The following is a 17,994-nucleotide window of genomic DNA, read 5'->3' as shown; positions in this document are numbered from 1 at the left end:
CTTTTATGCATTTTTTTAATTTAATTATTTCGTGAGTTAAAAACAATTTATAATCTAAGGTAGACAATAAATAATGTTATATTTATATTTAAATATTATTTATTATTGCTTATAATTAATCTTAACATTTATTATATTTACTTGCATAGTGAGGAAACTGTAAACGTTTTTATTGTATGCCTATCTAATATTATTTCTTGAAAAGTCAAAATGAAAATCAAGCAGTTCCAAAAGACTGTTGTATCAACATGGTCACCAAAATCAAATTATCCAATCAACATAGCAATGGGTACAGCTGCCCAACAATTAGATGCTTCATTTAACACATCATCAACGTTAGAACTGTATACTGTACAACCTGATGATATAACACTCAACGCATCAATTTCTACTGATTGTCGGTGAGATCATAAATTAAAATTAAATCTAAACTATTATCATGTTTATAAACATTTTTTACTTATGATTTGCTTATATTTATAAAATATTATTATGTACCTAATTATGTTATATTTTATAAAGGTTTCATAAATTAGTATGGGGTGGTGCTAATAGTAATGAAGAATGGGATTCTGGAATCATTGCCGCCGGCTGTGATAATGGGGTTATTCGTCTGTATAATGCTTCAAAATTGGCAAGAAATGTTGATAGTATTTTAGCCAAAAGTGATCGTCATGTTGGATCAGTCAAAGCTCTCAATTTTAATTTATTTCAAGTTAGTACAAAATTATTATATTATTTATTAATCATAATATGTACTTACATAATAATATGATTGATTTTACCTACATAAATAAAAATGAGGTATTCTAGTATGACTTAATGTTAATTTTTTTGGAATATTGAATATTGTCTCTGTAAATTCTATATCTAGCACCTATATTAGCACCTATATACTAAATAATTTAAACAAAGAATGACGTAACTCAATTTTAACAACTTTTCAGTGTAGCTATTTTAAGTTTTCAGAATTAAATTTTAAAATTTTCTTTTAGTTGATTTTTATTTTACATTTTTAGAACGAGCTAAAAAATTTTGTTTTTCCAAATTATAATCTTTTGTTGATCTAAGTCCTTGAGTACTAGAATACGTCCTATTATTTTAGAAATTATACAGACAACTCAAAACAAGTCTTTTTTATTAGAATTATATCTTAAGGAACAACTGTTTTCTTCATTCATTAATTTATATTAAAATATTTATGTAACTAAAGATACATACTTGTTTTCTGGTTACTGAGTATTGGAACTTTAGATTTTATTTGATTTAAAACCTCTTAGGCAGAGTCGGATTAATGCCGTTTTCGTCTGGAATTAAGAAAAAAAATAGTATCTGATAATCAAACAAAACAAAAAATGAAAAAATTGAGTTGTGTCCTTCTTTGTAGGAGGTGTTAATAAATACTGTACATAGTCAAATCTGGTTATTACACATTTCAAGGAACAAAAATAAAAAAGCTTATTCAACCTTTATTAAAATAAAATATTTCTTGTGATTTATAAAAAATATTATTTTTATAGAATTGTATAAAAAACAGTATTGTGTATATGAGTTTCACTGTATATTTACATTTTTTAAAATTCCATTTGAGTTTCCACTTCTGTTTTTAATTTATAAATAACTTGATTTTTTAGACAAATTTATTTGCTTCTGGTGCTTCTGAATCTGAAATATTCATTTGGGATTTGCACAGTATGAGTACTCCAATGACTCCAGGATCTAAATCAGACACTTTAGAAGATGTAATTGATTTAGCATGGAATAATGAAGGTATAAATTTATTATATTTGTATGTATCATTATTATTTTTCTTCATTTTACATTAAATACAATTATGTGTATCTATTGAATGACACAAAAATACATTGCAAATGTATATTATCCTTTATTTGAAATAATAATCACTTAATAATAATTTATAATTTATGTTGTATGTAATATTATTTAATTTTTTTTTTAAATACCTATTTGTTTCAGTTCAACACATACTTGGTTCATTGTTTCATAAGTATACTGTTGTGTGGGATTTACGTAAGAATGAACCTATCATTAAGTTATCAGACAGCAATTCAAAAGTATAAATATAGAATATATACATATATGTTTCAATTTCAGTTATTTTAATATATGAATAAAACACAATGTATATAGGTTAAATGGAAAGCGATGTCTTGGAACCCTAAAGTGGCAACACAAGTGTGTATTGCATCAGAAGATGATCAAAATCCAGTTATTCAACTATGGGATTTAAGATATGCATCATCACCTGTTAAAAATTTAATGGGACATCAAAAGTGATTATTCAAATTTTTAATTTTATAATACCAATAAAATGCTATAGCTAAAAAATTATATTTGAAATCTCGGAAATTATTTTTTTTTAATGTGTTATAATTCAGTTTTTTTAATTTAACATATCCATATGTTTTTAGGGGCATATTGTCAATGTCATGGTGCTCTGAGGATCCAGATTTATTAATAAGTTGTGGAAAAGACAATCGTATACTTATGTGGAATCCTAGTAGTGAGAATGATGTAACTAAAAATTTATTGATTGATCTTATTTTTGTTATTAATACTTAAATTTGCAAAAATAATTTAATATTTTATGCTTATAATAATTTTCTAAATTCATCTTCTTTGATAATAGAAAACTCTAGAAATTAAATTGATAACATTAAACATGAACTTATAACTTGAGTTGAGATTTGGTATGGTCACTTTTTAAATATTATTAACTACCAAATTTTGTTAAAAGTAGAATTAAACAAAATATTGAAAATTCAAATTCAAAAAATGTTATACTGATAATCAAGGTATACTAGATGTACCATACTGTTGTATTCTGAAATATATATATTATTTTCTAGGAAAATTTACTGGTATGTGAATTAGAACATAATAAACAGTGGAACTTTGAGATAAACTGGTGTCCAAAAGATCCATTGTTGATAGCTACATCTAGTTTTGATGGGCTAACAACTGTATATTCAATAAATGATCTACAGAATTCTAATGATCAGGTAATAATATTTATAATTGTATATCATAATTTGTAATATATAATGTTGTAAATATTAATTTGTAACAAAGTTGACCCTGGTCTGTCATTAGATATTTTCCCAAAAGCAAACATTTTAGTGCCGCTCTTTATTACTAATATTTATTTAATATTTCTGCCTTTGATTACTTTAAAATTGTATGCCGCCCTAAAGCATTCCATGACTTGTTTGTGACCTAGGGACAGGCCTTTGTTGACCATGAAACCATCCTATACATATGGGTGGTCTTAAGTACTATGCTCATAAATATTGTATACCACTTAATTATTATATTGTCTTAGAAAATAAATGGTGAAAATGGAAATATCAATTCTCAATGGACAACGGTATCTAGTTTAACAAATGCTCCAAAGTGGCTTCAGAGAAATTGTGGGGCATCATTTGCAGTAAGAAAAGAAATTAATGAAAACAATTAGAGCCAACTATGTTATTTAAGTATCTTTATGTAGTTTGGTGGTTACTTGGTGTCATTTGATGGTTCACTTAAAACAGTTCAATTAAACAAGACAGTGATTGAATCTGATTTATTGGTGTGGTCTGAGTATCTAAGTAAAATCTTAAATAATGGAAATTATGAAGGATTTTGTCATAGTAAAAGTGAATTGACTCCTGATGATAATCTTCAGCTAGTATGGAAATTTTTGAAAACTATGTTTCAAAGTAATCCCAAGGAAGCACAGTTAGAATTACTTGGATATTCAATTAAAAAAGTTAGTGGTGTAGTTTCGAATTATTATTTTATTTATCAATTCTTAAGATGAGTTAATAATAATATATAATATTTTTTTAATCTTTTTATCTTTTATTGATTTCAATTTATATGTTTAGGAAGAAAATGATGGATTTCATTCTAATCTTTCAAACATACAAGAGGAACACAATATAGTGGCTAAGTTTGATGATTTCAATTTAAAATCTTCTAACCCTAATGGTACAGTAAAATGTTTATTTTTTATTTATTAGATTTTGAGCAGAGTAATGGATGTATTGGTCTCACAATAAAGTGTGTTTTTATTTTGTGTCATTGTTTTTTTACTTTTTATCGTAGACAAAATAGTTTGATACTCAGCTTTGGGGAAGGTTTCTCAAAGCAAATTAAATCTAGTAGGTATTTGGATAAGGGGAGATAGTTTAAAAAAAATGTTATCACATACATTTTTTATGAATGACTGAAGTTAAAATTTAAACTATATTGGAAAACCATGGAGGAAGTGTGAACTAGGGTCTATAACATGTTTTGGTTGTTGCCTAGTTCTGATCTCTTGACACCTGCAGTATATTTAATTTATGATAAGTTTTTGGTAAAAATTTATTTATTATATTGTATTATTAACAGAAAAAATGACTCATAGTATTATAAATATCCCTAGAAATATAGGTTTGTCTGGGCTCAGAATTATTTGTTGCATGTAAATTTAACACATCCGTTGCAGTGATCTATATACACTTAACACCTACTTCACATTATTACAAAACGACTTCTCCAACTCTTCATTATTTATTTTCTTATTCACTAATAAGTAATTTATATTATAAATTTAGATTTTCAAGACTTAATATATCAGTCACTTCTTATCGGAAATTTGTCAACAGCTGCAGATTTGTTTTTAGATAATGGAAAACCAGTTGAAGCTTTATTAACTGGCATAATCGCTGGTCCTAAAACATTATCTAGAATACAAAATAAATACCTCAAGGTAAATATCAAGTCAATCCTATTTTTAATCTACAATTGTATAATTATACATTAAATGCATGTTAAAGAATTCAAAAGAACCAACTGCTGCTTTACTACATGCAATTGTGACCAATGATTGGAGCAATCTGATTGAAAATTGCAATTTAAATTGTTGGAAAGAAATAATGACAGCCATTCTAACTCATACAAATGGACCAAGTTTTGTGTCTTCTTTTGAAAAACTTGGAAATCGTCTTGCGGCTAGTGATGATTTAAGCTTGTCAAAATATGCACAGCTTTGTTATATCTGTTCTGGAAATGTCGAAGCTCTTATAGATTATAAAAAAGATCTCAAAACAGTTGAGAAACTACAAGAATGTGTAGAAATGGCAATGATGTTGCATCAATCAAAATTGTCTAGTAAATCTCATTTGGAAGTTGGACAAAAAATGTCAGAACTTTTAGTGATGTATTGTGAAACATTGATTTCTCAAGGTGATTTGGAAGGAGCTTTGAGATATTTAGAATTTACAAATAAGGTAAATAATGGTTATATTTAATTACAACGTAATACAATTATTTAGATACTTAAATGTTATTGTTTTAGGATTATAGCATTGAATTAAAAAATCAACTTTATAAAGCGCTTGGAAAAAATACAACAGCTGAAAATTCTAATAATGTCTCACAAGTAATACACAATATATTAATTTTAATAGTGAAAATATGAGTAGCTTGGTCTGCTATAAATTGAGAGCATATAAAATAATATGCAACTTCTACAATTTCTAAGCCCTAGTTATTACTAACCTACTCTTAATTTTTTTTTAGAAAACATCGAATATCGGTACTCAAGATTTACGAAAATACTCAACTTCAAGTGCTACAGGAACTGTAACACCGGAACCACCTTTTCCATCTTATCCAAACAAATATGTTCAAGATAATGATACATTTCAAAATCATAGGCACCTTCCTTCAAATTATCCTCCTCCTAACATTCAATCTCAGCCAACATACAACATAAATAACCAGTCAACATCAATTTATAACAATCCTCTTAATAGTACACCAGAGTATGGAAATAGTTATATTAACCCAACAAATATGCAAAAAACAGTACCTCCAACACCACCGCCAGACTCCAGCAATAGATGTATGACTCCTAGCAGTATTAAGCCAGGTATATAAAATAATATCAATATCACTAGTTTTAATATATATAACTAATAGTGAATATTATTTTAATACTTTAAAAAAAAAATTTCTTATGTAATTAATCTAACTTTTTTGGTCAAAATAATTTGATTCAAATAAATACACGGTGTATTATGCATACATTACATTGTAGATATTGGAATATTTAGTAATTATTTATGAAATTATTTTATCATTTAAAAATTTAAAGAATTCATATAGTTTTCATAATTATTTTGTATTCATCCTCCTAGTTTTTTGTAGGTCTTGAAGCTAATTTTTTATGTTCTTTAATATTTTTTCGGCACCTTCAGTTAGCTGAGATTCTTTTATTTTTCTATTATCTTCATATTCATTGTCTTTATACACAATATGTTAAATATTTATAGACAACATATTTCTTGTACTTATTATTATTAATACTTGTGATATATTTATAAAATATAATAAACTGCAAAGTAAATTTTATGTTTGTTTTATGTCTTGTTATAGGGAAGCCTAAATATGTTGTTGATCCTTCTGTCAAAGGAAATAACATTTATGGCAGTTATAACAATGGATTAGGAAATCCATCAATGGCAAATCCATTGGGACAACAAAGTGGTTTTAATACACAAATTGGTCAACCACATACTCTAAACCAACCATTTATGCAACAGAGTAGTTTGAATTCACCAATGGGGCAACCACAATCTCATTTGTTTAATCAACCATTTGGACAACAAAGTAGTTTTAATTCAACAATTGGACAACAAAGTAATTTTAATCCACTAGTGGGGCAATCAAATACTTTAAACCAACCATTGGGACAACAAAGTGGTTTTAATCCACCAATGGGACAGTCAAACGTTATAAATCAACCATTGGGACACACAAGCAATTTAAATGAACAATTCAATCAACATATGCGACCAAATATTAATGATCCAGCTTCATCTCAAATAAATAATTTTAATCAGCCTAAAAATTTTGGTCAGTTACCTAATTTGAATCAACAACAACCTACATTTCAACCTATTCAAAGTCATTTAAATAATTTTTCTCAAGCAATTCCTCAATCAACCAATTTTAATCAGTCTTTGTCAACTTACAATCAAATGGCTCCATCAGGTAAATAAATATTTATTTTGTTATAAAAACTTCCCTAAATTGCATTTTTAATTTTCCTAGTTGAACCTCTACCAATAAATTACATGAAAAAATCAACTCCTGCTGGTTGGAATGATCCTCCAATGTTATCAACTTCTGCTCCAATTCAAGTAATTATAATTTTTTTATGTCTAGGCTATATATTATAGGCAATAAGAAAATTTACCCTCGGTTATATTTTTTGGAGTAGAACATTTGCCTTCATTAATTTATTCAGTTGGATAATCCCCTTGGTGTGGTCTCAGTGCCACCGTAGTCCATGCAATATAAAATTTATATCATAATGTTGTTATGAGCAAATAATGTGTATAACAGTAATTGTGTGGTGGTGGTGGTGGTGGTGGTAAATACTGAACTATGAAATCGAGTAATTGAAAAAAGTTTAGTCCATATAATAGGTTCATGGTATAAATAGGTAATATTTTAAAATTAATCTAAAGATTTTGAAAATGTCATTGTGTGTAGTCAAATTTAAAATATACATAAAAGTTTTAAGTACCCACGAATATTTGTATGAATGTTTTTGAATTAACTATAACAAAATAATTAACAATTGTTCTTCCTTGTTTAATTTATCTATCCAAATTTGAACTTAAAATATTTTTAAAAAAGTTTCTGTTTTCTTAAATTTTTCTTTTGTGTTTTTCTAAACTACTGGGATTTTCAATTTTGACCTTTTTGAATGCACCCACTAGATTCACTTTTACACCAAAATATACTATTTATCATATGTACACACACATCATTGTGTGTTGAATTCAAATGTATTGATTGTGAAATCATTACATTCATCATTCCGCTCGGAATCTTTTTTTTTTTTGAATAAAAAAGTAAAACTTAAACTTAAAGAAAAGAGTAAAAAGGTTAATTTTCTTCAAAAATGGTATTCTGTAACAACTAAATTAATGTATGCAAAAAATTTTTTTTAAATTAATGTTCTTCAATTAAAATAATCACCCAGTATTTCAATATCATTTACTTAGAAACCACCAACACCTGTGTCATCAATTCCAATTACACATCCGTTGTATACAAATAATCCGCCACCAATTGAAGAAATTGGAACTTATATTCCACTTCGAAGTACCAATGAAGAACAATATTTTAACAATAATATAACACAAGGTGTAGAAGCATTATCAAAGCAGCCAATTCCACAAGAGCATGTTAAAATTCAAGTGATATTGGATGGATTGCAATCAAAATTATTAGAAGCAGCACCTACTGCTGTAAGTAGTAGACATTTTTAAGTTATAGTTTAATCTATATTCATATCCTGAGTACATTTCGTTATTAATTTTACTATAATTATGAATAGATTAATATACATTTTTATTTTTTTATTGTTAATATACATTTTTTTTTCTAATAGCAAACCAGAAAGAGAGTTTCAGATATTGCTAAAAAATTAGAGTTATTGTATGATGCTTTACGAGAAAATTCCGTAAGTAATAAATATTATAAGTAAAATAATCTTGGTGTTATTCAATTTCTTGAGTAATAATTTCTGAAATATGTTGATGATAATTTTGACAGAAATTTGAGACTATAATATATTCTATGAAATTTAAAGTTAATATAATATTAATTTAAACTAGTCTGAAACCAAACTGGTTGTCTTTTGGGTGTAACATATGTTATTTGGATGTACAAATATTAAAATGGGGACGGAGTGGCCGAGTGGATAACGCGTCGGTCGCAACGCGCACCGTCGCCGGTTCGAATCTCGGTCACGGGTGGCACTTCTCTCCGGGCAGTCACGGTGTCTGGAGAGAGAGGCCGCCATCCCCCAACCGGGTATGGCAGAAACCTACGGGTGCCCACTAGAAATTCTGCCAAACAAACACACACGTGTTCCATAACCCTACAGTAACCCAACAGTCCCAAAAAAAAAAAAAAACCCTACAGTACCACAACCTACAGCTAATGGCCTCAGTTGCCGAAGCTTAAGATCAATAAAAAAAAAAAAAAAAAAATATTAAAATGCAAGGTCATATTATAACTGTCTTAATACACAGGAAAAATTATAAACTATTTTTTAGTTTATTTTAAATATGTACATATTCTGGTTTATGTTAAAATTATCATTTTACGTATAATGGAATGCAGGATCTATTTTATTAGTTATTATGAACCTTGAATTATTATTATTAAACATTAAATCACTTTTAATTATAAATTACAGTTGTCTGCTTATTTGATTCAATGTCTGCACACGATGATCGATCTTGTACTGAAGCGAGATTACAATGGTGCATTTAATATACATACACAACTGGTTTCGGGGCCAGAATTTTCAAAAATATCGACTTTCATGCCTTCGCTGAAAGCATTGTTCCAAATGACATATCAATATAATGTCAGCCTTGAAGGATTGTGATAGAATTTAGATTATTAAAAAATAAATGTGTACAACATTAATAACATTAGCAAGTTAATATTACTTCATATGTATTTATATATTATAATTTATTAAACTGGTGGTACATAAAAATTATTTAATTTATATGTTAATATTTATGTATTTTTAAAATGTTGTAGTAATACATTATTTTGTTTTAAAAAAACTAGTTAATGAAGATTGTTTCATGCCTTGGCTAGAACTATTTTTAGGCTTTTTATTTTTGTTCTTTTTCTTATCTGCAGAATCTGATTCCGAAATTTTAATTTTTTTGATAACTGGTTCAATATTTAATTCTTTAGATTCAGAAAAATTGTCATTTCCAGTAGATTCCAAAAGTGATTCACATTCAGTTTCCACAATTTTTACTTCTTTCGTAGTATCTACAAAAAAAAAAAAAAAAACAGCACATAAATTAATCTATAAATACATTAAAAACATATTTTAAAGATTAAGTATTTTGTTATCATAAAAATGTGTTCTCACGGACAAAACCATCATCATCTATGAATGTGGATGTGGTTGTTTGTTTCTCTTTTTTCCGATTTTCTCTTGGTGTTGGGCGTGGCGGAGTAGGCTGTACAAAATCAATATCATCCTCACCATCCAGAACATGTTCAGATCTTTTCATATCTAAAAAAATATATAATGACAATTAATAAATTATTCATACTTTGTCTCATATAAGATTAATTTTAGGAGCTGATCAATTGTCATCCTATTTGTTCAAACCACACCCTTCAATTAAATCTAATTTTGTTGTAGACTTTTGTTCATTGCTGACACAGTGCGTTGAAGCTCACCTGAGGTTACGCTTATGATATAGTTATATAAATACATAAATATTCTACATGTACCTTCTTCCTCGCTATCTATTTCTTCATCTGAACTATCGAAAGTTTGAATACGTTTTCTTTTAACTTTACTATTATTTTTACTTTTACTTTTATTTACATTTTCTTTTTTTTTCTTTTCTTTTTTTAGATTTTTTTCTTTGTTTACATTGTCTTCTACATTTTTAGATGGCTCTAAATCTTTTATCTTTGTATCTTCTTTTGTCATGTTTTTTGCTGAAACTTTGTTTTTAGAATCAGCTGAATCATTTGTTGTGCTTGGACTTTTATTGGAATTCTTAAATTTTGTAAAGAAATTTGAATTGGTCTAAAAATTAAAAATTTTGTTTTAACTTGATACCTTTTTAAACTTTGGTTTTATTCAACTTACTTTTTTTGGAATAACTTTTTTTTCTGTTTCTTCCAGTTTTGTATTATTAGTGTTATTATTTTTAGCAAAGAAATCCAATCCATTTTTCTACAAAATAAATTTTAAAAGTAATAAATTACAAAACTAAATTGAATATTAAAATTACCTCTTTCTGTGTCTTATCTAATTTTGTATTGGCAATAGTTTCATTTTTATGATTTTGAACTTGACTAGGAGACAAGTTAGTCTGTTTGGTTAAAGGTAAATTAATTTCCATTTCATCTACACTTTTTTGTTCAAGAATTGAATCATTTCCTATTTCTTTCCTTTTAATACTCGAGGGTAAATTAACATAATTATTTGGTGAATTGTCCACTAAATATAAAGCATTATTCATATCATCGAATCTGTTGATAGGTTGAATGCTATACACATGTTCAAAATCAATTTGCTTAAAACGCCGGTGCATAGTTTCAACATGATCATCATACGCCAACACAATGCAAAACTCATCATTTTCTTTAAGTGTTCCTCCAATAGCAACAGTGATAGAGTATTTATGATCATTAGTGAGTTTAGAAACATAATCTTTTAACAATCTGTAAATAAAATAAAAAATTAATATATTGCAGAGAAAACTAAGAATACTATTCTGTTTTTCTTAATACATAAATAATAAACAATTTGATTTTTGTTTAATATTTATGTGTTGACATAACTTATACTTCTGGTCAGTGGAAAAAAATGTAGCATGCAACTAGATATTTTTCTTCTGCAAGGAAAATTGAGGAATCATAGATACATTTATGAGGTGCAGTGAAAAAACATATAGTAGCATGCTTCATTCTGTTAGGAATATAATAAAATAAAGATATTAAGAACTATAAAATAATTATATAACTTAATTATAATTTTCATATTGTTGATTTGAGTTTCTATGGGGCTACGCAGAGTGTTCCAAAAATTTGGTTAGAAAAGAGTTTGATCTAGCCCAAAAACATAAATAAAACCAATAAAACCACAATTAAAAATCCTAACTAGATTAAAATAATAATCATTTAAAATACTGTCACTTGCATATTTCTATGTTATAAATATAGCTCATTTATTTATTTATTTATTATTTAAGAAAATTTACAATCTATATACAATTTATATAATAAGTAAATATGATGAGTACAATATTACAGGACATGAAAATCTTGAGGGAAGGGAGTGTCCAGTGACACTACTTCCAATTTAAGCTTAGGAGGGAGGTAACTTTATAATAAATAGCACTAGGCATTTTTTAATAAATCACGCGGCCATTTGCGTTTGAGGCGATGAGGGGGGTTATCAGGGATTGTACAAGAAAAACGTTTAGATATGAGTGGGTTTGGATGGTTAAAGGTATTTTTATGAAATTGGTCCCTTTATCTCCCTTCTCACGTTAGTCCTAAACGCACTTAAAGCTAATAGCAATATTCCATAATCCATAATCTTATCTCTTCCTTTTATCATTATATTAATAAATATCCTCATTAACTATCCAAAAACGTCAAATTGAATTCCCAGTAAAAATCTCAATTATTTTACCTAAATATTAATTATTTATTATCAATATAACTTATGTTATAAATATGTTACTTATAAATTTTAAAATTGTTAAAATACTTGTAAAAACACCCAGTGTGTTGAAACATTTTAAGTTGTAATAAATGAAAAAAAAAATGAATTTTGTTATAATGATAAGAGGCAAGTGTGGATATTGATGGTATGTTGAGATCATGATGTAGGGTGCGGTTGCTGACGTACCAGGGAGCATTAGAGAGGACACACAGAGATATTGATTGGAACGCTTGGAATTTGATTAGGTTTGAGTTTTTAGTGGTACCCCACAGTTGAATTCCGTAAGTCATTGCTGGACTTAATATTTGTTTATATATTAGTGTTTTATTATTTAAAGAGATTTTGGATCGAAGAAGTGGTCTTAATTTGTGAAGCCTGAGATTAATGGAAGTTCTTTTAGCTTTGATGTGATTATCCCAAGTTAGTCTTTTGTCGAGAAGGAGTCCTAGGTATTTAACGGAATCGACAATGGGAATTGTTTGGTTATTTATGTAAACTGGAGGAATTGTTGTAGGCCTGAGGGTAAAAGTGATGTGAGTAGATTTATTTTCATACATTTTAATTTTCCATAAGCTGAACCAATCTTGTAGTTGGGTTAGGTGGTCTTGGAGGTTGTTTGTAGTGGTGGCTATTTCGGAATTGGTTGATATTATGGCTGTGTTATCGGCGAGGGTAGCTAGAGTAGTGTTGATAGATTGTGGTAGATCTGCTGTATATATATTATAGAGAGTCGGGGAAAGAATACTGCCTTGAGGGACGTCTGCTTTAATAGGATGTGGGTCAGAAGTTTTATCTTCACATCTTGCTGAAAAAATACGGTTTGATAGGAAAGATTTGAGTAAGAGGAATAACGGAGTGGGTAAAAATAATAATTTGAACAGTAGCCCTTCATACCAGACCCAATCAAACGCCTGAGCAACATCAAGAAAAACCCCAGAACAAAAATTTTTTTATTCAAAAGATGAGGCAATAGTGTCGAATAGTCTGTGTAGTTGGTGGAGGGAGGAGTGCTTACTCCTAAAGCCGAATTGAGCGTTTGGAATAATTTGTTTCTCGTTAAGAATCGGATAAATTCTTTTTAATATGATTTTTTCTAAAAATTTTGAGAAAGTAGGAAGTAAGCTAATAGGCCTATATGAGGAAGGTTGATCAGGAGGTTTTCCTGGCAGATAGATTAGGATGATAACTGAATGTTTCCAGGTGGGAGGGATATAGGATAGACGAAGAATGCTATTGTAAATATAAGTGAGAAGTAAGATTGCTTTCTTAGGCAAGTATTTAGCAATAGTATTGGTTATCATGTCATGGCCTGGGGATTTATAATTTTTTAAGTTTTTAATGATATTTAGGACTTCAGAAGGGGAGGTATGTTTTGTAGGGAGGCACATTGGGAGAGTGTTAAGAAGTGAGGCTTCAATATTAGAGTAGTGGCTTCTAGTGAGTAAGTTTGGATGTGGTGAGAATCTATTTTCAAGATCTGATGCGAATAAGTTTGCTTTGTCAAGATTTGACGAAGCTAGAGAGTTGTCGGGGTACCGTAGGGGAGGTATTTTACTTTTTTCCATTAGGATATTTTAAGTGGCTTTCCAAAGAGAGTTGTCTGTATTAGAGATTCCAAGTAGTTGTGAAATTTATCAAAATTGTATTTTCGAAGAATATTTTTTAAGGAGTTATTGAGAGTGTTGAAATGCCTTTTATCACTCGGCAAGTGTGTTCTTTGCCATACACGGCGGGCTCGACGCTTTTCTGTAATGAGTTGTGTTATGTGTGAGGGTAAAACATTGGTTGTGTGAGTGGTGGAAGAGTTGTTTTTAGAAGCGTCGAGTGCAGCATCTTGAATGATATTTGTGTAAGAGTGTACTGCAGTATCTAAGTCAGATGAGTTCTTTAAGGAGATGTTGAGAGTGATGGCATTTTCTATAGTTTGACTACATTTTTTCCAGTTTGTTTTGCCTGGAGTGATAGTTGGGTAGTTTTTTGTAGCAGTTGAAGTATCGTTTAGAGTGAGTAATATTGGTGTATGGTCAGAAGAGAGGTCTGAGGAATTGGTAATAGTAAACTTTATGTGGCTAGGGAGTGTAGTGATAAAAAAGTCTAGAACGTCAGGACGTATAGACATGTGAGGGCCAATATGTAGGGTAAGGAGGAGATATTATTTTAAGATTGTGATCGAGGATAAATTTGTTGAGAGTTCGACCTCTAGTATTAGGTTGGCTAAAACCCCACTGGGGATGTTTGGCGTTGAACCCCCACCTACCAGGAAGTGATTACCGAGGGAATTAAAGAAGTGCTCGAAATCATTGGGATTTAATTTAGTGCCTGGACGGATGTTCCTTCACTTATGAGATAGTGGTAGGAATATGATTTAGTGTTAGGGAGATGTTAGTGGACTGTATGACGTTATTTTGATATGGGGGAAGAATGGTATGTTTAATATTTGACTTTAATAATATTGCAGAACCCGCGTGGGAAGAACCATCGGGATGGTTACATTGATATGAATATAGCTTATTAAAACTATTATTTCTTAAAAATATCTTTACTTCTTAGTTCTTAGGTCTTATAAAGTTATTTACTTACTGTTTTGCTTTATTTGGATGAATGTCTAATTTTTCAATCAAATATTTGTATGTTACCTGAAAATACAAAATGTATTCTTCTTATAATATTAAATTAAACATTAAAACTTTGATATATTTTTTTTTTATTTAAAAAATATATTTACAATCTATACGAGACAAAGGTATAATGAGTAAGAGTGTTGACATACATAATTTTACATAATAACATAATAGGAAGGCCCCCAGCAGTGCCACCCGACCAGAAATTTAATTTGTTTTTTTTTTTTAGTTAATAATTTTTTTAAGCATTGAGCAGGTCTCTTGGTCATTTTTTTTTAACCTTCTAAGAATGAGTGAGGTAGTCGATAGATTTTTAATTAGTGGATTTGAACGAGCGCGAAGTTTTGGGTGGAATTTTATGTAATGGGATTTAGCTAAGTCGCTGAGGGTTGGAATATTAAGGTCTTATATAACAACTAAGTTCTAAAAATGATATTAAGCTGAATCAATATCTGTCTTTAAGATATAGTAGTGTAGATGCATATAATTGAACAAGCAACTTAAAATGAGCATTGAAATCTGTACAGATCGCAGATTGAAATACTTCAAGATAACTTTCTTAGATTTGAAAATTATTAATTATCATACCTAAAATTTTTTTTAATAAGAGTAAAATCTGTGTTTAAATAATACATGACCTAATAAAAAGTTCAATAAACCACAAACATGTATAGTTATAATTCATAGATGTCAACAGATAAACCTTGAAATTACAAACATATCTAAAATATGATGAAAAGTATTAAGTAATATAAGCTTTAAAATGAAGTTATATAAAATATTCTAAAGCCAATTCATTTTCTGTAACAGATATTTTTTGAAAACATTACAATTTTGTAACTTTCTAATAGTATAAGAAAAAACATTTTATAGGTATTGTAAATTGCAGTGTTGCAATGTAAACAGGAAAATGAATTGTGTCTAATTGATTCAATTGGTAGGTGAATTTAGTGTCACATATGAGGGAGCGTATAACATAAGGACATTGCATTTTGTTTGACATTTCAATAAACAGTAAATTAAATATTATTTAAAAAATCTCACAGCAATGCTTGGCTGGCTGATTGGTTTATAGTTTTATACACCAATCTATGATTTTTAATTGTATTTCTGTAATCAATTGCAATCATCTTACATAAAAAAATATAAAAAAATTACTTGACTATTGAGAGTCAAAATAAAATTCATGTGTGAGTCACCTTATACCGAACTATAAGGGTTTGACCCCCCCCCCCCCCACAAAAAAAAAAGATGAAATCCTATACAAGCCATTGGATGGTGTACATTGATGATACAGATTGTAGGTGCTAGTCATCATTTAAATATACCTGCTATTAGATTAAAGCTGAAGAGTATATAATTTGAACATAATAACCTCAGAAACTAATGGACTGAATTCAATACAAGTTACATCAATATATTTCTTAAGGCTCGGAGGATGGTTTAAGCTTATTTTTTCAACCACTATAGTTTGGTATCAGGTGGCTCAGGCATGAATTTTGTTTTGACTCTCAAAATCAAATATTTTTTTATACGTAGGGTAACAATAGATTAAAGAAATAAAATTTAAAAAACAAAGATTGGTATAGACTAATCAACCAACCATGAGATGCGATTCTATAGTTAATATTTAATTTTTTATTTGTTATTCAAATGTAAAACAAAATGCAATATCCTTATGTTTGAAGTTTAAGACTAAATCGATTTTGACAAAAGTTGCCGGTATAGTTCATAGAGATAGGTATCAGTTAAGTGTAGAAAAGAGTTTAAACCAAATTCAAAAATATACCAAGTACTACTTATAATCTAGCACATTAGGATTGCCTATTCCGGTCAAATGAATTCCCAGAGCGAAGTATGTCGATACCTGATTTGCCCATGAACTACTTGAGCCATAAGCTTAAGACCATTATTGTTTTATTTATTTAAATACTTAGGACTGGTTGAAATAAATTTACACTTATATTAGTGAATAGAAATTATTATAATTTTGCAATAAGTGAAGCACTGATGACCCATCTATAAAAATTAGAATAAGGCAAAAAGTTTACATAAGTTAAAAAAACCTTACAATTTGTTGTTTATCTTCAAGTTGTTCAACAATAATTTTCGTTTCCATTTTATTTAAAAATAAAAATAATTGAATAAAAATATAGTATAATAATAACTGTAACTTAATTTAAAATTAAAAAAACTTCAGTAATCAGTGTAATATTTTAATACCAAATGAAAGCATTTTATAATACCAATTTGCGCGGAAGAACAACGTTAAATAAAAATGATACCATTATCTACCATAATTTATCATGATAAAAAAAAATGTTGCCGCCAAAAAAAAACAAAGAATATAATCATAGAACGGATCACTACCTTTTGTTCCAAGAAATGTTTGTTTCAAATGATTTGAGATCCAAATTTTACCTTTTGTTCCACATAATATTTGTTCCGATGGACTTTTGTTCCAATAATACATCTGTTCCGAATGTTCCGATGAACTTTTGTTTCACAAAACAAATGTACCATTATACTTTGTTCCATGTTTTTTTCCATGTTTCCATTCAACAAAACACTTATTCCAAAATATGTGGAACAAATATTTATGGAACAAAGTTTATTGGCACAAATGATTTATGGAACAAAAGTCCAACGACACAAATGTCTTGTGAAACAAAGTCTATAAGAACAACTTTTTTGTGGAACACATTTTTTTGGAACAAACTGCAAAGCTTCACACAATTATTGTCTAAACAGTAGCCGTAGTTGTTGTTATAATGTGTATGCTCATATCGCGCTATAATATTCCACATTGTTCATTTAAATGATTGCCATAGTTACATATTGGATCTAGGACAATCGGTCCCCGGACAATTGGTCCCCGCGAAAAAATGCGGCATGCGGACAATTGGTCCCCGTCATAATTTCATACACGGACAATTGGTCCCCGGCTTAAAAGTTAAACACAAAATAATTTTTTAAAACATTCTCATATAATTTAATTCAAATGACACTGAATAAAGTAAAAATAATTAAAAAGTTAAATAAAATTAATAATAAAATTTATTTTGTAATTAAATA

The 17,994-nt window shown here is 28.6% G+C and overlaps 2 protein-coding genes across 2 annotated transcripts; one reads left to right on the top strand and one right to left on the bottom strand.

The window, feature by feature from the left end:
- The first annotated feature begins 7 nt into the window (after positions 1 to 7).
- LOC111036981 (protein transport protein Sec31A) lies at positions 8 to 9,588 on the top strand. Its single transcript, XM_022319320.1, has 20 exons — positions 8 to 59; positions 150 to 401; positions 523 to 715; positions 1,635 to 1,770; positions 1,978 to 2,075; positions 2,152 to 2,294; positions 2,433 to 2,535; positions 2,871 to 3,023; positions 3,344 to 3,448; positions 3,512 to 3,772; positions 3,891 to 3,993; positions 4,605 to 4,759; positions 4,827 to 5,279; positions 5,348 to 5,431; positions 5,572 to 5,923; positions 6,430 to 7,047; positions 7,108 to 7,196; positions 8,070 to 8,315; positions 8,459 to 8,530; positions 9,272 to 9,588. The coding sequence occupies exons 2-20, from the start codon at positions 211 to 213 to the stop codon at positions 9,464 to 9,466; spliced, it is 3,750 nt and encodes a 1,249-aa protein (XP_022175012.1). The 5' UTR covers positions 8 to 59; positions 150 to 210; the 3' UTR covers positions 9,467 to 9,588.
- Positions 9,504 to 17,186, bottom strand: LOC111036982 (DNA polymerase delta subunit 3-like). The gene is made up of 7 exons (XM_022319322.1): positions 16,991 to 17,186; positions 14,879 to 14,934; positions 10,857 to 11,289; positions 10,712 to 10,798; positions 10,345 to 10,648; positions 9,974 to 10,120; positions 9,504 to 9,870 (listed from the first exon to the last, which is right to left on the bottom strand). Exons 1-7 carry the CDS (start codon positions 17,036 to 17,038, stop codon positions 9,635 to 9,637), a joined length of 1,311 nt encoding a protein of 436 aa, XP_022175014.1. The 5' UTR covers positions 17,039 to 17,186; the 3' UTR covers positions 9,504 to 9,634.
- Positions 17,187 to 17,994: the final 808 nt, after the last annotated feature.

Source organism: Myzus persicae, unplaced genomic scaffold (assembly GCF_001856785.1).
Source record: "Myzus persicae strain clone G006 unplaced genomic scaffold, MPER_G0061.0, whole genome shotgun sequence".
NCBI lineage: Eukaryota > Metazoa > Arthropoda > Insecta > Hemiptera > Aphididae > Myzus > Myzus persicae.
This window is presented reverse-complemented; position numbering and strand designations above follow the sequence as displayed.